Raw genomic sequence first — 23029 nt, forward strand, 5'->3', positions numbered from 1 at the left:
CTGCTGGCTGCCACATGCTCCAGGCTTTTCCTTGATACCTGTAGGCTGGTGATGAGATGAGAGTTGCAAAGTGATTTTATACCCTAATAGCCAAGGTGGCCTTTGACTTGCTGTGGACTTAAAATAAGGGGGCTATGGATGGCTCTGAGCCAGAAAGGAACCAGTCAGTCTGAACTGTCTTAAATATGCAGTCTCCTGCATGCATCCTCTAGCACACACAGGCTTACACTCTCACATGTACACACACACACACGCACACACACACACACACATATGTAGCTGGACTTTTGCTTGTTTGTGAGTTCTTTTTCCTTCCATCTTTCTCCACCCTTATTTTATCCTTTTCAGCCCACTAACACTAGGTAGCCGAGAAAAAGGGATAGAGGGGGAAGGTGACATCATCATTAGATGACTTCCTCCTGATTAGGGGCGTCAAGCTCCTTGGGGCAAGTTTGATCTTCGCCATCAGGATATCTAATTTCTTCTGGTTGTTTCTTCTTTGTGTATGACTACTTAACAAACCGCCACCACCAACTCACTCACCAACTCTCAGGGCCTTAGCATTTATATACCTTCTGAAGAATCTCGAGAATTCGATTTGTCACACACTCACAGAAACTATCTGCAGCTGGCAAAACCATGGCCCTTATAGAGCATGAGGCAGATCACACTCAGGGCTGTGGACAATCTGAAGCAGCCCCATATCCCACACCTGGGATTAAAATGAAATCTTATTCCCATATTTCTGTGTTTTTAAAAGGAACCAAAAATTCGTTCTACACACACATCCTTGTAGTCCACGTGTACTCATGAGCTCTGCACACTCATGCACACTCATATACATCTGTGATGGCTTAGGTAGGAGGTGAAACTGGATTCAGAGGCAGAGGTGGGGAGAGTTTGTATGTTTCTGCCCCTTGCACTGGAAGACATGGGGCACAGACCTGAAGCCTCTTTGCCCCTTTGGTGTTAGTTACTTTTTACACTGATAAAATCCCCAAACAAAACAACTTAAGAGAGGAAGGAGCTATTTTGGCTCACAGTTTGGAGAGCTCACATCATTGTGACCGAGGGCAGAGTGGAGACGTTCATATCATGGTGGGTCAGGAATCAGAGAGGGGATGGTGCCGGTGATCTGCTGTCTTCTCTTTCCTGCCTTTGTTCACTTCAGCCCCCAAGCCTATGGGATGGCATCGCCTACTTCCAGGGAGCCTCCCCCCTGACCCTGCAGCTATTACTGTCTAGAAAAGCCTTTACAGACATGCCCAATGGCTTGCCTCAGTCTCCTACAAGAGTGTAAATTCATTCAAATTTCAGTGAAAGGCTAACATTCGGGTGCCAACCAAAGTCAACCTGACGTCCAAGCACCTCACTTTACATCAGAGCATTGCACCCCTGCCTCCCTCAAAGTTTATGTCTATGATGGGAAAAAAAAGTCACCCATTCTGTATTGTGGTTCCCAATAGTCTTAACAGTTTTTAACACAACACAAATATTGTTTCTTTAGTGGTTCAAGGGAAACTATCTTTTAAAAATAATTTCTATGTATTTGTTGACTGTGTTGTATATGCATTTTGCTCATTTTACCCCTTCTCCCCTCTCTTGTTCCCTCCCACTCTCTCTGCCCCATTCTCCCTAACATGTCTCCCTCCTACTCTTTTTAATAACCCACTGCGTTTAATTAGAGGCTTGCAGGAGCATGTGCAGGCATGTGGCGCTATTTACTGACTTGGGAACTTACCTAAGTGGCCACCCTTCCATAGAAAATGGCTCCTACTCCCCCAAGCAGCCAGTAACAGCCAATAACTCCTCAGCCAAGGGTGGGGCCTCCCATATTCCTCCCAACCATGCTGGAATATCGACAGGTTTGGTCTTGTCCAGGCAACCCCTCAGTGGCTGTGAGGTCATGAGTGTAGCCGCCATGGCATGTCCAGAAAGCAGCGTTTCACAGATACTTCTCCATCTCCGGCTCTTACATTCTTTTTTTTCCCCCCTTCATCTTGTCTGTTATGTTGCTCCCTGAGCCTTTGAGAAGAGACAATATAGATGTTCTGGCTAAGGCTGAACAACCAGCACTCTGACCAGTTACTGATCTCTGTACTCACCACTTGCCACTGCAAAAAGGAGCTTCTAGAAAGGCTGAGAGTAGCGTCCTTCTTTGAGTATAAGCATAACCGTTTGGAAGGCACTCTGACAGCATGTCCATTTACAAAAGCAACGCTGGTAGGTGTCCTTGAAGTGAGCTCTTAGCTGTGAATTCCTTTAATATCTAAGTCAAGTCATGTGCTTACAACGCTCAATGCCGGAATACATAGCCCGGTGCCAGAAGGGATGCAAGGGGCATAGGAAAGAGAAAGGCAGCAGAGCTCAGCAGGGCTGGTGTCAGAACTACAGCACGATGGTGGCCATCCGAGGTAAGCTGTGTCCTGATATGACTTCACATGGCCTTGGGATGCTCCATCCACATGTCCCAGCTGGTTGGAGCCTCTACTGACTCTCCATTGAGGTGGCCCTGCCCCTTTTTATGTAGATAAGTGCTCTCTCTGCATATACGCCTGCATGCCAGAAGAGGGCATCAGATCCCATTGTAGATGGTTGTGAGCCACCATGTGGTTGCTGAGAATTGAACTTAGGACCTCTGGGACATAGCCTGTGCTCTTACCTCTGAGCCATCTCTTCAGTCCTTGGTTTTCGATCTCCCTTTCTTCCTCCTTCCCTTCCCTCTCTCTGGTTTTTTGTTTTTTGTTTTTTTTTTTTTTTTGTTTTTAAAGACAGAATTTCTCTTTGTAGCCCTGGCTGTCCTAGAACTCATTCTGTAGACCAGGCTGGCCTCAAACTCAGAGTTCTGCTTGCCTCTACCTCTCAAGTGCTGGGATTAAAGGCATGAACCACCACTGCCCACCCAGATGACTCCCTCTTTTGTCTGTGGCTTTCCTTGGCAGATGTCCTGTCTACTTGATTCCTCGAATGCTGTTGGGTTTCCACTGTAGCCTAGGATTCACCCCCGCAACACCACACAGCCTTCTCCCAGGGACTCCTCACAGATATTCTAAACTTTACTATACAGCTTTTCTCTCTCTTTTTCTTTTTTCTTTTGTTTTCTTTTTAAAGACTTAGTTATTTATTATGTATACAGTGTTCTGCTCTCATGTATGCCTGCAGACCAGAAGAGGGCATCAGATCACATTACAGATGGTTATGAGCCACCATGTGTTTGCTGGAAATTGAACTCGGGACCTCTGGAAGAGCAGCCAGTGCTCTTAACCTCTGAGCCATCTCTCCAGCTCTCCAGGCTTTTCTTTAAAATGTAGGTGCAGGTGTCCATGACCAGAGAGCTCGGGCATACTGCATGCCTGCAAAACCATCACCACACGGATGACACTGGGGTGTGATGCCAGGTTGAAGAGTAGCCAGGCCCCCGTAAATCATGGCTGCAGCGGCATATGAGGGCTTAATCAAAGAAAAACACTTTCATGACATCTGAATGCGGATAGGGAATCCCTGAGGCTCCCTCTTTTCAATGGGAAGTCTTCCAAATGAGCTCTCAGATTTTGACCCTGGTGCCTGTGATGGGAGAGAATGCCAGTTAGTCATCGCCTTGGTGTACGAGGTTATCATTTTCTCCCCATTTAGAGAGGCAGGTTTTATTGTGGGTGCTTGAAAGCATGGCCATACCAGGATGGTGGGGCAGTGAGTGCAGAGCACTGCTTGCCTGAACCCATGGGAAGCTCCTCAGAGCTGCAAAGGAATCGTGGGAACAGGCAGGATATCTCTTTCAAGCAGCTAAGTGCTTTCTTGTGGTCCTGATGGCCGTCATCTGAGTCAAGACCACTGGGAGAAAGAGGGCTACTGGGAGGCACTGCATCACAATTGCAAAGCCAACCCAGGATCCCACCAGTCATTCGCAGGACCATGTGGGTGAAGATGCTAGCAGGCAGATGAGAAAGATGGCCAGTGGTACCCTAACCCGAAGAGGTCCATAGGGGTATGGGGCATGTTGCATAACAGGTCATCCCTGCAGCGAAGCCTCAGAAGTAGGCACAGTTCTTGAAGATGCTTTGCAAGAGCATGGTTCTGTGAGAGAAGTAGGGCATGAAAAGCATCTCAAATAGGCACCTATTATAGTGGAATGAGTGACCGATGGAGGTGGGTGCACCTCCATGTGTTCCCTGGATGCGAAGTCTTATTGTGGCCTTAGATGGTGGCTTCCCAGAAGTACAGAAGCAAGTTGGTGACAGTAGCTTTTCTTTTGATAGTGCTAGTCTCCTTACCAACCACATTCTGCGCGTCCACATGTACAGCTTGCTCTCTTTCTGGCTAGACTACACGTGTTCCAGATCTTTCTGCTCTACGCGTTGTTTCTGATACTCACTGGTTAAAACTGGCCAGCAATAACCATGCATCTGCATGAGTGCTTTGCAGTCATGAATTTTCTTCACCAAATTTCTTTAAACTCACACAATGCTTCCAGACACAGAAAACAATAACACCACCACCACCACCACCACAAACCATGTGTAACCCTTTGTCAGAATATAATATGAAGAGCCTATAATCCTGTTTCCACTATGGCCCCCCTTCCCTTAGGAAGCCTTGTGAGCACAGACTTTACTGTGTTTCTATTGGCATTCTTGTCTGAGTTCTGAGAGGACTGGACGAAGGAGGGTGTATTGTTCAGGTTATGTGCTGCTTACAGCATTTTAGGCTTTCCATGGTCCATAGCTACACACCCTGACAAATTCCTTCCACACATCAGTTCCAAATGATCAGAGTTATTCATGGCAATGTCCTGATTTTGCCAGCACCAGCTTTTTTTTTTTTTTTAAAAGATTTATTTTATTATTATGTATACAGTGTTGTCTGCTTGTTTACCTGCAGGCCAGAAGAGGGCGCCAGGTTGCATCATAGATGGTTGTGAGCCACCATGTGGTTGCTGGGAATTGAACTCAGGACCTTTGGAAGAGCAGGTGGTGTTCTTAACTACTGAGCCATCTCTCCAGCCCCCAGCTTTTTTTCTTTTTTCTTTTCTTTTTTTTTGTATTAGGTGTTTTTGCATTGCTGTGACTAGTTATTTCTGAAATGAACTTGAGAGAGGAGGGAAGGTTCATGTTGGAGCGCAGTTTCAGAATTCAGGACACAATGGTGGAACGGAACACACCACACCATGATGGACCAGGAAGAAGAGAATCAGGAATTCTGGCACTTGCCCGGCTTTCTCCTTTTCCCACATTCACTCTATCCCGACCCTTACGCAATGGGACGATGCCACACACTTAAGGAAAAGCCTACCCTCTTTGATCCTTCCTGGACCTCTCTAACAGACACAGCCTGCGATGTGCCCAGGTGGTTCTGTGCTGTTAGGCTGACCTTCCCTCACCAGCATGGGCCTCATGCCTCCCTATTCTCTTTCTGCTCTTCCAGTGTTCTCAAAGGGGGCGAGACAGGTTCAGAGTGTGATGAACAGTCAGGGGAGATAGCTCTACAGAGTCATGCTGGAGTGACTTCTAGAAGGGAGAGTTCTCACCTGGGCTCATGACCATAGCAGCAAAATCAGTGTTTGAGGGGCTAAAGAGGAGAGGTCAGCAGGGGGCAGAGGAGCAATAGGGAGGGAACAACAAGAATGGACAGAGCAGGAGGGCTGGTAGCACCTTGGGCATTGGCAGCTCAAAGGCTCACCACAGGTCAGTTGGCAGGGGCAGACAGAGGGCACAGGGCTCATCTCAACAGAACCATATGGGGGCCTGAGGTAGCAGCAGCAGCAGCAGCAGCAGTTCTCACTGCCTTGGGAGGGCAGCAGGCAGTGATGAGGCAACACAGAGGCATAGCGCAAGCAAGGGGCACAAGTGGCTGGGACTGAGGAAGGCTTGGGTGAGAACAGGCCTTATGGTCACAGGATGTGTCACAGTTTTGGACACACATGTATAGTTATGCACACATTTACACCCACACACATGTGTATACACTCTGAACCCCATGTACACATATGCACATTCATGTACACACACACACATACATTCTCTCTCTCTCTCTCTCTCTCTCTCTCTCTCTCTCTCTCTCTCTCTCAATAGTCGTCAATCTCTCTCTCTCTCTCTCTCTCTCTCTCTCTCTCTCTCTCTCTCTCTCTCTGTCTCTCTCTCTCTATGCCCTTGCTCGTCTTATCTGACTCCAGCTGTGGCTCATGAGCAGACACTCCTTGTGTCCGGCCTCCAACATTTGGCAAACCTTTCCTAAACCCGTGGCAAGTGTGCTCTTTGTGAGTGTGTAAGGACTGTCACCCGGCAGGGAGAACTCTGGACACATGGATCTTTGAGATTTCATGTGAGGGAAATCAGGAAGTGATGGAGCTTGGCAGAATCCAGAAGGCCCCAGGGAGGATGCGTGGGAGCCCAGCTTAGCAGCAGCTGGAGGAGGTGTGATTAGCCATGAGGCTGAGGGCAACCAAAACAGGAACATGGACTACAGCAGAACCAACCTGGGAGGTCAGAGGAAGCATTCTGGGAGGTTAGGGCACTGGGCTGGGTATAAAAGCCACCCTGGGAAGGAGCTCCAGTCATTCTCAACTTACTCCAGACCAGCCAGCCTCCAGCATGTGTCACACCAGCTGTTCCTCAGGCTGCCAGCCGTCCTGCTGTGTGTCCAGCCCCTGCCAGGCATCCTGCTGTGTGTCCGGCCCCTGCCAGCCATCCTGCTGTGTGTCCAGCCCCTGCCAGGGATCCTGCTGCATGTCCAGTCCCTGCCAGCCAGCCTGCTGCAGGCCTGCTACATGCATTCCTGTTAGATACCAGGTGGCCCCTACTGTGTGCCTGTGAGCTGCAGGCCCACTATGTGCACGGCCCCCTCCTGCCAGTCCTCTGTGTGTATGCCCGTGAGCTGCAGGCCTGTCTGTGTGACCTCTTCCTGCCAGTCATCCGGCTGTTGCCAGCCCTCCTGTCCCACCCTGGTCTGCAGACCTGTCACCTGTGGCAGCTCCTCCTGCTGCTGACCAGCGTCTTCAAACCCACTGCTGCCAGATGGGACATGCCTGTAGTCTCACAACCTGTTCCACTTGACCTCAGCTTTAGCGCTCACAGCAGGTGGGAGTCATACCCGTCCCACTCTGAAACCTGGAGAAGAACAGAGTCCAGAAGCAGGATGTGCCTCCCCCCCGCCCCCCGCCCCCGACCTCCTGTGGATGTCTGGGCTGCAGGGGCCTGCTCTAACCCTGTGTGCCAAATAAACCAGTGTTCGAGTTCAGCTGCACATGTCTGTCCTCTTTCATGACTACCTTCCTACCTTCACTTGTATCCGGAAGGATGTAAGGTCAATCAGTGTTCTCTAGATTCTTGGGAGACGAGATGGGGTGGGGTACGTGGCCTGATTAGGAGGATGTCTTCAGGTGCCTGGCACTCCTGCGCCTAGGAGCATGCAGCTCTGTCCTGGATTCACTCTTCCATTGCTGCATCCTATCCAGTCTCTCAGCGACTCTTTCTCAGGGCCATCTGTAGCAATGGCCATAAGAACTGCAGGCATTCTGTTCTTCGCTGGTTAGTTTTTCTCTCTGGCGTATGTTGGGCCCCTGGTGACTTTTTCCTGCAGGGCGCTTTTCAAGTGTTTGAATCTTATACAACACGATTGACCCTGTAAACCTTCCCTTCAGTGGCTCACACATGCCTGTCTTTAATTGTCGGGTGAGCGATTCTGACAACAAACACCTGCATCACTTTCAACTTAGGAACTAGAAGGCATTGTTGGGGTTTTGCTGACTTCCTGCGGTGACGGCGGATGCCGCCGCCGTTCACGTGGCCACTGCTCATCCATCAACGAGTGGGGTTGAATCTGCCCTGCGTATGCCTCAGACATCCTTGTCAGTGATATGTAACCTGGGGGTTAGTTCCTCTGTGCAGCACTAGTGATGGCCTCCTACTTCCAGTGTGCTTGTCGCCCCTGGTCTCCTGCAGGCTGTCATAGGTAGTTCCTGTGGAGGCTCCCAGGGAGGGACAAGGAACGGGGTGCCTGCTGTGCCTGAGGCTCCTTTCTTCCTTGTCCCTCCCAGAGCTCTCACCGCTGCCTGCCTTGGGCTACAACAGTTTTCTCTGTGCTGCAGGCTTGTGATGATAAGCAAACAGGGGGGGAAAAGAGTTTAGGAATCAGCAGCCAAGATGGTCTGTGACCAGCATGTGGTATAAATATGAGCTTTGCATGAAACCGGGTCAGACATGGGACCAGCCCCATTGTTCTCCATATCACTAAGGTTGTAGACACAGAAAAAGTGTGCAGTATTCTCTCTCTCACAAGATCTGTACATATGACCTCCAGTCTCATTCCCAGAAAAGTCCCTATTCCCATCTGAGGCCTCGTGGGCTCAGACTTCCTGGATTTCCACTGGTGTTTTTGTCTTCAGAGAACCCACTGGGGTTCCCCTTATAGCCTTGTTCACAGCTGTCTACAGTTTCTCTGAACTCTGCAAGTTTCTGTCCACAAACCTGTGACAAAGGCCTAAAGAGCCCACAGACAGGATGAGCTACAGCAGCGTCTCACCTTCTCCTATAGTTTATGAATGAGTTAGTTTTGCTTTGGTTGGCTCGCAGTTTGAGGGTGTTTAGTTCACCATAGCGGAGCAGAGCGGCTCGCATTATGGTGGGCAACGGAGCAGAACGAAGAATGCTAAGACTTGGCTGACGGTTTCCTTTTTCTACGTTCATTCTCCCAGGCCCTCAGCCTGGGGTGGGTGCTGTCTTCCTTCTTAGTTCATCCTCCATGAAACACCCTCACGGATGTGCCTTGAGAAATGCCCCAGACTCTGTCAGGTTGACAGTGAAGATGCGCCTTCATATCTTTCCTCCCCGACATGGGCCTTTAGGCTTGTCCTAGGCTACTCCTATGGTTTCCATGTACCCCAGTGAATAAAACCTAGTAAGCAAGTTCAGAATGTGAAAGAACAGGAATAGGGGTGGCAGTTGGACATGTTAGGGGAGAGGACCAATTCTCTGTAAAGCTACAAGGGAGGGAGGATTAAAAAATCCAGAAAGCAACCTCTGACATCATCACTTGACCACCACTAGATGTGAGACAGGGGCCCAGGATAGAAGGAAAAGCCTGCCATCCATTGCTCTCTTGCTTAGTCTCTTATTCTGCCTGCCTGCCTGTCTTTTTCTCCCTCCTCTCTCTCTCTCTCTCTCTCTCTCTCTCTCTCTCTCTCTCTCTCTCTCTCTCTCCCTCTCTCCCTCTCTGCCTGTCTCTCTGTCTGCCCCCTGGGGCATCCCTCCCTCCCCACTTCCTTCTCTCTCGCGACTCTATAATAAAACTCTCCACATTCATATCTGTTGCGCACCATCTCATTTTTAATCCTAGCCAGGGAGAGATGAGACTTTTCATAATTCAACAGGATCATGATGGCCGGGAGGTTCTCACCGGGGCTTTGGAGGTAATGGGAGAAACAGGTCCAGTATTCAAAGTATTCGGTCGGAGGGAGTAGTAGAAAGCAGTGATTCCACAGGGAGGGACGTAATAATCCGGATGGGACAAGGGGGCTGGCAGTGCCTGGAACAGGGCAACTCGCTGGCCTGGAGAACACAGACATGCAGGAAGCCCGCTTACGGATGGCAGCCACACAGGGGCTGTCCCATCTGAGGTCCGCATGGGTGTCAGTGGCAGCGGGAGGTCTCATTGCCCTGCTTTGGGTAGAAAGCAACGGAGGCATCGCACAGAGAAGCAAGGCAGGCTGGCAAACTGTCCATTCAGATCAGCGTGCTGGTACCTGATGGCTGGGACTCAGTGGGGCTGAGGTGAAAGAAAAGGCACAATTTCTGAGTGGCATGTGGCCATATGTGCACTATAGTCATGTATAGACACATCACACTCAGACATACATAAAAACCCCAAAGTCTTTGTACACATTGTACTGGTTACTCTTCATTGCCACCTCTACTACACTTAGAACCTTCTAAGAGACACATCCCCGAGCATGTCTGTGGGGGTATCCAAAGAAGTTTAATTGAGTAGGGAAGAAAGATGCACTCTATTTATTACCTTTCTGTTGTTGTGACAAGAAAACCTATTGAGAGGTGAGGTTGTTTTTTTTTTTTTTTTTACTTTTCTTTTTTGGTTTATGGTTCGAGGCAGGAAAACATGGCAGCAGGCAGGCATAAGTAACAGGAGAAGGAAGCCAAGAGTTCATATCTTCAAATGCAAGCATGAAGCAGAGAGATAGAAAGCTGGAAGTGGCACAAGGCTTTAAACTCACAAAGCCTGCCCCGAGGATGCACCAAGTAGGACCTCCCCATAATCTCTCCAAACAGCGCCACCAACTGGAGGCCAAGGGTTAAATGCCTGAGCCTATGGGGGAGCTTTTCTCATTCAAACCACACATCCACCCTGAATGTGGGTGGCATCTCATGCAGTGGGGTCATAGACTTAATAGAAGAAAAAAACGAGGGAGCACACCATGCAATAAACCCAGTCACCTCACTCCTGCCACCATGTGTTCCCTGCTGTCTAGATTGTATCCCTTCAAACTGTGAGCCAAGTCAACCCCTTCCTTCTTAAGCTGTTTTCATCAGGCATTTTGTCACAGCAACCTGAAAACACAAAGACAGAAAATGAATATGCAAAGAGGGCCAGCTGTGTCTGGGTGGGTGGGACACTGGGCCACGAATAAAGGCCTTCCTGGGAAGGCACTCCAGGTGTCCCCATCCTCCTCCAGCAAAACCAGTCAAATCCCACCATGGCTCACAGTCTCACATATGGTTTAGAGCTGGCCAGCAGCAGGAATGAAGGAGGAGTTGGAGTTGTGAGCTAGAACAGCCCTTGATTGCTGTGTGCAGAGTTGACTGGGCCTTGCCAGGAGTCTGTAAGAACAGAGTTCCAATGAAAAGGCAGACAGTAAAGACTGCTCATGTGGCTTCAGAGCAGAACATGGATTCATCAGGAACAAACCGTTTGTGGTAGTGTTTGGTTTAAAAAAAAAAAAAAATCCAACTACTTCCCGTCTGTGTCCAAAAGCCTCTAGGAAAGTGGAATTCAAAGTCATGACTGATGCATTCCATAGAGGAGTTCTCAAGTTGGCTCAGCATTTGGGCTGTGGTGAGTTGCCCACTTACTGCTCTTAAATGGTCTCCAGTGAGAAGAGCAGCTAATGTGAGCATGTGCATTGGGGTGGGGACAGGATCTTGGGCTAGCTTAAAGTTGTAGACAAGGTGAGTGTGGAGAAAGCAGCTGTGACTGCAGAGGTGATTAGCACCATTAAAGAAAACCTCTCATTCTGTGCTGGAAAAATAACCAAGGACCCCCGAGGGAAAGACTCCACTCTTCAAAGGGTCCCACTGCGTGAAAATGCAAAGAGAAAACCTGGACTGGAAATGTGCTGAATGGCTTCCCTGCTCTGAAACAACCGCCTGGGGAATTTACCCCCAGGATCTCTGGCTAAGACACACTGAGGCCTTGGCAGCTGTGGCGGAAGAGGGCTACACTGTGTCTTATGCAGAAAAGAACATAGCAACATTGTGACATCGGTTTCTAGGATTGCAAGATCCAAGGCTTGCGGGGTTGATGAAGGCCTGCCACAAGGTTCCAGAAAGCCTCTAAGGTGCATTTAAGAGTTGGGTCCCCCAGGTCTAATGAAAAATTATTCTGTGAAATTGTGAAGTGAAGCAAGTTTCAAAAGAGACTCCAGGATGTTGGAGACGGAACAGCTCTGGGATATCTACCAATGAGAGCTCCAGGCACAGAGTGGAACCTGCTCAAAGAGAGAAGCTCCATGCAGTGGGAAAAGCAGAGGTTGACCCTGGTGGGGAGCAAGGACGGCACTACCCAAAGTTGTTGGAGCCCAGATGTGTCCATCATGAGTCCCAGATGCCTGATATGGAGCTTTAGGATTTGGTGTTTTCCCTGTTTGCCCTAATGCCTTCTCCAGGAACTTGGAAGAGATGTAATTAGCCATGGAGCGGGAAGCAAACAAAACCAGAAACATATACAACAGCAAAGCCAGCACTGGGGACAGGACAGGAAGCAAACAGGAAGGACCCGCTGCATCCTGGGTGGCTGAGTCACTGTGCCAGGTATAAAGGCTGCCTCAGAAAGGAGATCCATACATCCCCAGCCTTCTGTAGGCTCCATTCTCCAGCAATGTGTCACACCAGCTGTTCCTCAGGCTGCCAGCCAGCCTGCTGCGTGTCCAGCCCCTGCCAGCCAGCCTGCTGCGTGTCCAGCCCCTGCCAGCCAGCCTGCTGTGGGCCTGCTCTGTGTATTCCTGTGAGGTACCAGGTGGCCTACTGTGTGCCTGTGAGCTGCAGGCCCACTGTGTGCATGGCCCCCTCCTGCCAGTCCTCTGTGTGTATGCCCATGAGCTGCCGGCCTGTCTGTGTGACCACCTCCTGTCAGTCATCTGGATGCTGTCAGCCCTCCTGCCCTACCCTGGTCTGCAGACCTGTCACCTGTGGTAGCTCCTCCTGCTGCTGACCAGCGTCTTCAAACCAGCTGCTGCCAGTTAAAATGGATACTTGGTCCTATCCAATCCTGTTCTTGACCATGGATTCAACACCTCCCGCTCTGTCCTTTGAGGGGTGTCCTGGATGCAGGGTGACAAATAAAGCAGCTTTTCTACTCAACTGCCCCTGCCTGTCCTGCTTCCCGACTGTCTTGGTGACCTGGAAGGACTTCAGGCCACTGCTTGCTCTGACCCAGCCTCACGTGGCTCAGGAGATGGATATGGGTAGAGGACGTGGACTGATGAAATAGACAGCTCCCTGATGCAGCCCAGGAAAATGTGGCCTCTGCCGTAGTCTCAGTGTCTCTCGTGGTCCTCTCCTCTGTTCTCCCTGTCCAGTCTGCAGTAGCGACTGTGTGGCACTGGGTGCTCAGATTATCCCTGCTTGGTTTTTTTCTGTCTGGTACCATCTAGGATGCTTGGGCGCTGTGACTATAGTTATCTGCAGGGCACTTCTCAAATGCTTGAATCTTAGTTATACAATGTGACTGATCCCCTAAAACCTTCCCTTCAGTGACTCACGCATGCCCATCTTTAGTTGACTGGTGATCAGCTGTACCACAACAAACACACACCACTTTCAACTTAGAAGCCAGGAGGAATCATTACGTTCTGATGACTTATGGTGACAGTGGCTGGCGATCCCGGAGGGGGGAGGTGGGCACCCCTCATCTAGCAGTGAATAGAGTTGAATCTGTGCTCCATGGACCTCATATGTGTGCTTTCATGCTCCAGTCTTTGTCGATGATGTCTAAACTGGGGTTTACCTCCTCTGGGTGGCACTGGTGACAACCTCCCACTTCCCATGCACATCCTCATCCGTTGTCTCACGTAGACTGTGGTGAGCAGTTCATGTGGAGGCTCCCAGGGATGGCCTGCCTTTGGGTCACTGGATCTGCTGTGCCTATGGCTCTGCAGCCCTACCCCGTAACTCCCAGAGCTCTCATTGCTGGCTGCCCTGGTTATCACTCTAACTTTACCCATCTGTTGCCAATGTTTCTTTGGGCCCCTGAAATCTTCCTGAGTGTTGTTGTCTCCACACGTCAACAGACGTCTGTTGCATTTTCTTCAGTGTATCTGCCACTGGCAGATTTCTCTCTCTGCTTAGCAGAGCACAGTCTGTGCTCTGGCGGCTGGACATCACTTAAGGAGTTCTACCCACTGCCTCCTCCGGCTGCTGCCAGTCCTGTCATGTCCTCTTTGGACAAGCGTGCCTTGGGACTGCATTGAGCACTCTCCTCTCCAGAGTGTTGTCAACTTCCGCTGAGCACTTTCTGCAGCCCTCTCATGTGGCTCCCACTTTTCCTCCTCGTATCGTTTCTGATGGTGTGTGTCTACTGACAACCTCTACTACTTCACTTTTGACGGACGCCTTCAGTTACACAGGGTGGGCTGGCTTCTCCTTCAACAGCCGGAGGTCCTGTTTCTCTTCAGATGCCTGATGTATCCCTTGCCTTCTGTGTTTGTAGCATGCGGCTTAATTCTGTATGTTCACAGCTTCCTTGTTACTTTTGGTTTTTGACAGTCACCTGTTGAGCAAGGTGTATCTAGCCATGGTTTTGTTTGTTTTGTTGTTTTTGTTTTTTGGTTTGAGGAATGCAGCCTATTTGGGGTGTTGTGGTGTGTTGTCCTCTATGGGGGACAGAGCAGCTGCCATTTTGGAGCCAGAGCAGCTGTGATCACCTGCCTGAGACTCTAAGAAGATTGGGTCTGTTAACATTGCCCTCGGAACAGTGGAGGACTCACGGGATGTCGCACGAGACTCCTCCTGTCTCTGAGGCTGTGTAAGCAGCTAGCTATTGCTAAGAGGGGACTCTGCAGTAGTGTAGCTGTCTATGCTCCTGCAGGTAACCTCAGTAAATGTGCTGCTTCACCAAACTGGACTGGGAAAAATAATCTCTTTGGTTTGTCATCAGGGTCCAGCCTAAGGACAGGTGACATTCATATCTCCCAGGAAAAGTCACACAAGAAGGGATCTCTTATTTTTGTGGAACTTTTCTTAGATGCTACTTCTTTGTTTCTTCTGTCTAGTTCCTCCTCCCCTCTTTGGTCCTCTCTGATGGTTCTGCTCTGCCCTCCCCCCTGCCCCTGTCTCCTCCTCCCTCCCCCTCTTCGCCTCCCCCTCCCTCTCACTTTCTGTCTTCTTTCCCCTCCTGTCTTTCTGCTCCTCCCCTCCGGTGCCCCATTCCCCATCTCCACCATCTCTTCACCTCTTCTCCCTCCCCCTTCCCTCCCCCTTCCCTCCCCCTTTCCTTTCCTCCCCCTTTCCTCCCCTTCCCCTCCTGTTCTTTTACTCCCCTCCCTTCCGGTGCCCCTCCCCTCCCCCTTCCCTCCATTCTTCTCCTCTCCTCTCCTGTTCTCTTCCTCTCTGTGACATTATCAGGGCTATCTGTGTGTAATCAGGGTTATTAAAGGTCAGAGCCTGGTGCTGGTAGTCCCAATAATTCAGATGTGGTTGCCTATCCTTGATGAGCCAATGAAACAAACAAGTAATAGTAAAAAAAATCTTTAAAAAAAAAAAAAAAGGTTGATTTGGTGTGGCCACATTGGGTAGAAATACAGGGAGATTCCATGACCCCAGCCCTTAAGTCCATCCTCTGCGTCCTGACATGAGGGTAAGGTTTAGAAGACAAGAGGTATAAATTAAGCAGTCCTGGTCCAAGTGTGGACCATTGTGACACACCATCATTATCTCAGCTTCAGCCTGTCTGAGATGATGATGTGATAGGCTGTCTGCATGAGCTCTCTTCCAGAGAGACAAGCTCCCATCTGGCTGGCCCCAGGCTTCAGCCTTTTCTTTCCTAGAGAGAGACTCCCAGGAAACTCCAGTTCCCTCTGGCATTTTGTTTCCACAGGCCAGACAGCCAGGGTGAGACATGGACATCTCGTAGAATGTTCTTGTTCCTTCCAGGCATGCTAATTACACACTTTCATCCACAGATGATGATTCAGCATCCCAGAGTGCCTTGGTGTTTTGTTTCTGGCTCCTCCTGTCCTGACCATCTTTCTCTTTGTATTTACATTTTGATGACGACGACTACCACTACCTCCTCTTCTTCTGCTTCTCCTCCTCCTCCTTCTCCTCCTTCTCCTTCTCCTCCTTCTCCTTCTCCTTCTTCTTCTTCTTCTTCTTCTTCTTCTTCTTCTTCTTCTTCTTCTCCTCCTCCTCCTTCTCCTCCTCCTCCTCCTTCTTCTTCTCCTCCTCCTCCTCCTTCTTCTTCTCCTCCTCCTTCTTCTTCTTCTCCTTCTCCTCCTCCTCCTCCTTCTTCTTCTTCTTCTTCTCCTTCTCCTCCTCCTCCTCCTCATCCTACTCCTCCTCCTCCTCCTCCTTCTTCTTCTTCTCTTTTTGGTTTTTTGAGACAAGGTTTCTCTGTGTAGCTTTGGCTGTCCTGGACTCATTTTGTAGACCAGGCTGGCCTCGAACTCACAGCGATCCGCCTGCCTCTGCCTCCCCAGTGCTGGGATTAAAGGCGTGCGCCACCACGCCCAGCCCATTTTCGCTACTTCTGTTTGAACTGTCTTCCCATCCAGTGACCCTACTTTTGGCTACATCAAATATATCCTTGAGCATATGAAGGAACTAGTCTTTCATGGTGTATTTTGGCTTTGGCTGTGTCCACTTGGTTTTTAGTTTTAAATTCTCATCTGTTCACACAAAAATCACATTTTAACACATGAATGAGAGATAGTGTGTCCCAGCTCCACACCTGCGCCACTCTTGAACCTGATTTTCTGGTTTACTCTGCATTTTGACAATGAATTTGTATTGGGGTTTTCATTATTATTATCATCATTGTTATGCCCATTTATTGAGTACCCCAAAAATCTCCAGGAGGCAAAACCAATACAGTAGCACAAAGGATCTTTATTACGACTTGAGTCCGGCCACGACCGTCACCAGCACAGTGGTATCGGGAGGCAACCCTGTGCTCTGGTTGTGGGGTTACTTAAAGGTCCTTTTCCCTCCCAGCATTCCCAAAGCAGGGAGGTGGGAAAGTACTTATTGGTTAAGATATATAAGGGAGTTTTGTGTTTTAAAATGATAGGTTACGAAAAAGGTGTCAAGGGTGCCCATGGCTCCAACTTTCTTTGATCTTTTTTTTTCACTTCCTTGCTGAGGGGAGTGCCTGGTTCAGGTTTCAGCTGAATGTCCCGTCCTGTGCTAATTGGCTGTTGCTAGGGGAGCGAAGAAGCAATAGTATGGCAGAGCTGAGGTCCTTTGATCTGGTTTTCTAGTGACCATATCTCCGGTGGGCAGGGAGGGAATGTGGCAAAGTTGGCCATCCCTGCAGGTGTTCCTGGGCCTGTAAGCCTATTTCTTGAAACCTTGCCTCAGTGACCCTGAGATATGGACTTTAATTCTTTTTGGTCTATCCTCCTCCTCCTCCTCTTCCTCCTCCTCAGCATCAGCAGCAGCAGCAGCAGCAGCAGCAGCATCACCTGCCTCACACTCTATGATTGGATGGATTGAACAGCAAAAACAACACAGAGAATTTCATCTCCCATAGCAATTTTAGCTCAGCAGCTTTTCTCAGTCATCACTGTGTGAGTGGGAATCTGACAAGGGCCTTTGGGTGGGTGTTAAAGTGTTTACCTTCTTTGTAACACAAATTGAGATTCCTGTGGTGGGACCCTGGTGGCTTGGGCTTGGGCTCTGGGGAGTTGAGTGGTGTTGCCCACACTAGTTTTCAGGTGTCCTGTAGCAGATGGCTGGTGACTGACTCTGTTCCTAATCCCCGTCTCCCCGGGGAGGCTAACTTGCTCACTGGGATTCTGGGGAGGCCTCTGGGTTTCACACCAATGCACCTTTCACACTTTCTCTTCATGCTGGGCCAGCAGAGTCTCTGGATATTTGGTGCTCTTGTGAGGTAGAAAGTCCCCCCCCACCCCACCCCCCGCCTGCTGTGACAGTACTTTAAGGCGGTTCATGGGGTTTGAGGTCCAGGTCTGTTTTTCCACCCCAACCCACAGGATGACTGGTTTGTTTGTTTCTTCCTTTCTGTTTTCCCATTGCAAGTCTCTGCAAGGGGACCCGGGGACAGCTGCTTCAGCTCACTTCTCATACCAGGGACACACCTTCTCAGTTCAGCAGAAGGGCTCTCCAAGGAGTGGCTGCTGTCCCAAAATACTGTGATTCTTCAAGGAAAGAACTTCAAAAGCATATGGAGGGACTAGAGAGATGGCTCAAGAGTTAAGGGAAATAGTTGCTCTCTCAGAGGACCCAGACTCAATTCCCAGTACCCACACAGTGGCTTACAATCTTCTGGAACTCTGGTTCCAGGGAATCAGACACCCTCCTCTGGCCTCTATGTTCATGTGGCAATGCGTTCATGTGGTATACAGACACATATGTAAGCAAAATACTCATACACATGAAATAAAAGTAATTCTTTTGGGCTGGAGAGATGGCTCAGTGGTTAAGAGCACTGACTGCTCTTCCAGAGGCCCTGAGTTCAATTCCCAGCACCCACATGGTGGCTCACAACTGTCTGTAACTCCAAGATCTGACACCTTCACACAGACATACATGCAAGCAAAACACCAATGAACATTAAAAAAAAAAAAAAAAAGTAATTCTTTTATTTAAAAAAAAAAAAGTATATAGCCACTCAGGAGGTAAAGACAGGCAAATGTTTGTGAGTTCAATGCCAGCCCAGTGTACATAGGGAGCTCTAGTCCAGCCAAGGCTGCATAGTGAGAACCTGTCTCAATCCCCCACCCTGAAAAGTACATGCGGAGGAAAGAGAGCACAAGGTATATGGAAAGCAAGTTATTTGGTTCAAAGAATAAAGAGAGACACTAGGAGTCAGAATATCCCTGGGGGTTGGACAGGAGCAGGGAGAGACTGGATTATTCTTTCTACACTGGCTCTCCACATTTTTAGAGTGGGTTGGACACTTTCCACCCGCCTCACAGAAAACAAGTATTAGGAGGAGACACTGTGTCCCATCTGGAACCAGCTAGCTTGAATACACTGGTCAGCAGCAGGAAGGGGTGCTACAGGTGGCCAGTCTGCAGACCAGGGTGGGAGAAGAGGGTTGGCAGCACCCGGACGACTGGCAGGAGGAGGTCACACAGACAGGCCTGCAGCTCACAGGCATACACACAGAGGACTGGCAGGAGGGGGCCATGCACACAGTGGGCCTGCAGCTCACAGGCACACAGCAAGTCACTTGGCATCTTACAGGAACACATATTGCAGGCCTGCAGCTCACAGGCACACAGGCTGGCTGACAGGGGCTGGACACACAACAGACTGGCTGGCAACCTGAGGGACAACTGGTGTGGCACATGGTGGCAGATGTTGGCTGGTCTGGAGGAAGGGATGGCTAGCATTCCTTTCTGGGGTGGCTTTTATACCCAGCTCTATGTCCCAGCTTCCCAGAATGCATCTGGTTTTCCGTGTAGTGTTTTCATCACTTATTCCTCAGTGATTTGTTATTCTGGGGTACATCTTCCCGAGTAATGCTCTCTGTAAACAACTTTGGCTTGAGACCAACTTCTCTTTCCATAAACAGGATGTTCTGGTTTGACTTACATGCATTTTCATACTGCTGTTTCTCTCATTGAGTCCATAGCGATACCGGTTGGATAGAGTGTAGGGTCCTCTTCTTTCTCATCTCTTTCTATCAGTGACAGCCTTGAGATAATACTGTGTTTCATCATCATTATTTATTTTAATTTTCCATTGTAAAATGCAAGACTTAACACAGAAGCTGGGAACCTAGGACGTATGGGTTAAATTTGACATACTTCTTGACCTTGTAAATAAAGTTTTATTGACAGCGACATGCCTGTGTGCATATGTGTTGCCAGCTGTTGTGTTCAGACCATGCTGGCGGGGCCTGAGTGGTTACAAAAAAGTTAAAAACATCTGCCATCACCCCTTGACACAAAACTAGCTAACTGTTTTTAGTTTCTCTTCTACTGTTGTGATAGAACACTTTATAGAAGCAACTTAAGGGAGAAAGGATTTATTTTGATTTGTAGTTCAAATCTATCATGGCAAGGAAGTCAAGTGAGCAGGAGCTTGAAGCGACTGGTCTGGGAAAGCAGAGAGGATAAAAGCTGCCACCACCCAGATACTTTCTCCACCCTACACAGCCTAGGGAATGGCACCTCCTGCTGTGGAAGGGCCTTTTCACACCTCACTTAATGTAAGTGAGATGATCCCTTGCAGGCATGCCAGGAGGCTCATCATAATCCAGCTTCTGTCTGCTGGACTGTACTAACCACTACACTAACTCTATTGTGTAGTGGCTGGTGTCGGGCTTCATGTGTTCCTCCAGCGAATACAGCTGTATGATGGGAGAAAGCCTGGAGAACTTTCCAGCAGTGTGAATGGTGTGTGTGTGTGTGGGGGGGGGGGGAACGGGTGACTTCCTGCTCTGTTTCCTTTTGCTGTATCCCCCACAACTGTTGCCAAGCCCAGGGCTGCAGAAGCCATTGCTGCCTCCTAGGCTCTGTGTGGCCCTGCTATGCAGGCTTTATATGCAGCGTGTTCCCTTCTGCAAGACCTTCTGGGCGCCTAGCCCCTGGGTGGTGGCTGATCTTAGGTCAATTTGACATACAAACTAGAGTCATCTGAACCTCCATAAGGCCTGGCTGTTAGCATTTTCTTAAATAGTGATTGATGGGGGAGGGCTCAGTCCATTGTGGGTAGTGCCATCCCTGGCCTAGTGGCCCTGGGTTCTATAAGAAAGCAGGCTGGGCGAATGTGGTGGCACACGCCTTTAATCCCAGCATGTGGGAGGCAGAGGCAGGCAGATCTCTGTGAGTTCGAGGCCAGCCTGGTCTACAAAGCAAGTCTAGGACAGCTAAGGCTACACAGAGAAACCCTGTCTTAAAAAAAAAAAAAAGAAAGAAAGAAAGAAAGAAAGCAAGAAAGCAGGCTGAACAAGTCAATAAGAAGCATCCTTCCCTGGCCACTGCATCAGCTCCTGTCTCCCAGATGCTGCCCTGTTCGAGTTCCTGTTTTGACTTCCTTCTGTGATGAGCAGCAACATGGAGGTATAAGCCATAAACCCTTTCCTCCCCATCTTGCTTTTTGTCATGGGGTCTTGTTGCAGCAGTAGAAACCTTACCTAAGACACCCTGTCCGACAGCCTGCTGTATGCCTGTGAGCTGCAGGCCCATTGTCTGTTCCTGTGGCCTGCCATACCTTAGGTGCTGCCAGCCTGCCCGCCCATTCTGCTCTGCAGATTCCGCACTGTCTACCACTAGTGCAGAAAGAGTCAACTTCATTGGTTGCAAAGGTTTTGGTTTATGTTCCTTGGCTCAGCTGATTCGGGACACTTCCTCTCCCCAGTGACCTATTTCCTAGTGGTGGGGAGAATATCATGGTGGTAGGAGTGTGCAGAGGGTGAGGCCAGTTACCTTCAGACAGACCGAATCAGAGAGCAAGGTGGGGCGGAGTGGGGGGGGGGGGTGAGGGACCAGGGATGGCATGCAAGCTGTTTTGTTCTGTTTTTCAAGACAGTGCTTCTCTGTGTAGCCCTGCCTATCCTGGAGCTCGCTCTGTAGGACCAGGGTGCTCTCAGACTCACAGAGATGGGCCTGCCTCTGCCTCCACCACCACCAGGAAATGGCACAGAAGCTTTAAAGCTATATTTCCTCACCCCAGTGACCTATTTCCTCCAGCTAGCCCCTAGCCCCTGCAGTTTCCAACATCCTCCCAATTAGCACCACTGGCTGGGGACTAAGCCATAGAGCTTGAGGGTGATATTTCACCCTTATTCCAGAACATTCTGCACCCCCCGCCCCCGCCTCGGCTTCTCATGACTCAAATGCGTTCAAATCCCCACAGCTTCAGAGTTCCAGCACTGTCCAAAAGCCTCCGTGACACCAGACTAAGGCAACGTTGATTGGTCCTGTAAAAACAGAAACTGAGCTGTATGCTTCTGATAACACGAAGGCCTGGAGCCAACATTCCTCTTCCAAAGGGATGAATGAGGAGCTGGCAAGAAAAGTTAGACCAAAGCAAGACTTGACACCCAGCAGAGCAACACTGACTCCCGTAGCCCTGTCAAGTATCTAGGTTGTGCCATGACGTCAGCTCCAAGGGCTTGGGTGGCCTTGCTGTTTGTAGCCCACATGGCTTGTGCCTTGTCCTTGGCAGGAATTTCATATTCCTGGCATCTCCTATGACCCAGGGTCCTCCTTGCCCCTTCGGTTTAATGCTCACAGCTTTGCCCATGACCTTCTCAGGGGCTGTCTGGAGGGCTCCTGATCGCAGCACATTCTCTGGTCCCTGGAGCTTTCCTTTGGAATCTGGGGCGGAAGCTTCCATAACACAAAGACAGTGTAGCTGTTTGTGTCTACACTGGTTGCATAGCCCTAGCTGGCCCCAAACTCACCACCTGCCTCTGCCTGCTGCATGCTGGGGTAAAAGGTGTGACCATTGTGCCTTTTGTATTCTGAACACCTGCAAAACCAAAGCTGCTGGCAGCTGGACTGGCTGCCTGGCCCCTGGGACCACAGCTCTGTGGCCTGGCGGAAGCACCTTGGAAATGGCTTCACTGGGGAGGTACGTGAGTTCCCACAGGATCTTTCACAGAACTCAAACTGCGGGACCAGGGGTCACCTTCAGAGATGCCCCAGCCTCCCAGCTAGTTCCCATCTACTAAATGGGGTCCTCTGGCTAGGTTCCATTTACAGTCTCCCCAAATAGCACTGTCAGTGTGGGGAGGAGGCACTCAACAGGAGTCAGTGCTGGGGGAGGGGATGTTGGGTCATAAGTGGGAGGCTCTCTTATCTTTTTCACCTGGTCCCTTAAAGAGACCCTATGACACTTTGGACTGGAATGTCCCCAAAGACTGTGTGCCGAAGGCAGGGGCCCCAGCCTGTGGTGCCACCGGGAGCGTGTACAATCTTTAGAAATGGAGCTCGTAGGGAAACGCAGGGTCACTGGGCATGTGTTTTGAAGAGGCCTGTGGACCATGGCTTTTCACTCTCTCACTTGCTTTACAATTCTCATGTGCCTTGCCATATTTTCCCCCAAAGCAAGGAAAGATCATAGAGGAATCAGTGAGCGCAAGCCAAACCTTCCTTTCTCCACAGGTTTCCTCAGGGGGTTTGTCATGTAGCAGAAAGCTGAGCAGGGCACGGGGTAGGGGGTGGGGGCGCCTTTACCCCTGTACCCAATGGATTGCTATTCTCCTCAGAATATTTCAATAACCAAGTGATGGGTGCAGGGCACGGATTAACCCAGCAAGCAGGATCAGTACAACTTCAAATCTGGCCCCACCGTGTTCAGAGGCTCCCCTCTTGGGGTTCTGCTCAAGTCTTCCCATGGGGAGTTCAGCTGGGGGTAGGAGGGACCTTGTCTGTCCCAGGAAGGTGTGTCTGCTCCTGTCCATGTGTCATGTTCTGCAGGCTTCTGGCTCCACCTCATCCAGTCAGTTCTCAGCACGGGGCTGATGAGAACACTGTCTAATGATTAAAAAAAAAAAAGAAATAAGATGCCAGACAACAGATATTAGATGGACAGGTTTTATTGTATGAGCATGGGGAGGCAAGGAATGGGGGGAGGGGTACCCCAGAAAAAGACAAAGACAGAGGAAAAGA

At 49.8% G+C, this 23029-nt stretch overlaps 3 protein-coding genes, 1 long non-coding RNA gene and 1 pseudogene across 4 annotated transcripts in view; 4 read left to right on the forward strand and 1 right to left on the reverse strand.

Annotated features, from left to right (window-relative positions):
• The window catches only part of Tspear (thrombospondin type laminin G domain and EAR repeats), a 202653-nt gene that overhangs the window by 32416 nt on the left and 147208 nt on the right, over positions 1-23029 (forward strand). The gene's annotated exons all lie outside the window — the stretch shown is intronic.
• The window catches only part of LOC127195780 (uncharacterized), an 84801-nt gene that overhangs the window by 20995 nt on the left and 40777 nt on the right, over positions 1-23029 (forward strand). The window lies entirely within an intron of this gene.
• On the forward strand, positions 6569-6982 carry LOC127195773 (keratin-associated protein 12-1-like; annotated as a pseudogene).
• Positions 12103-12573, forward strand: LOC127195777 (keratin-associated protein 12-1-like). Its single transcript, XM_051153342.1, has one exon. It carries the CDS (start codon positions 12103-12105, stop codon positions 12433-12435), a length of 333 nt encoding a protein of 110 aa, XP_051009299.1. The 3' UTR covers positions 12436-12573.
• Positions 18442-18756, reverse strand: LOC127195778 (keratin-associated protein 12-1-like). The gene has a single exon (XM_051153343.1). It carries the CDS (start codon positions 18754-18756, stop codon positions 18442-18444), a length of 315 nt encoding a protein of 104 aa, XP_051009300.1.

This window comes from Acomys russatus, chromosome 11 (assembly GCF_903995435.1).
Source record: "Acomys russatus chromosome 11, mAcoRus1.1, whole genome shotgun sequence".
Taxonomy (NCBI): Eukaryota; Metazoa; Chordata; class Mammalia; order Rodentia; family Muridae; genus Acomys; species Acomys russatus.

Excerpts from the sequence above, each read along its gene's own strand:
- LOC127195777 (XM_051153342.1), top strand. The coding sequence starts at position 12,103 with ATGTGTCACACCAGCTGTTCCTCAGGCTGCCAGCCAGCCTGCTGCGTG.
- LOC127195778 (XM_051153343.1), bottom strand. The coding sequence starts at position 18,756 with ATGTGCCACACCAGTTGTCCCTCAGGTTGCCAGCCAGTCTGTTGTGTG.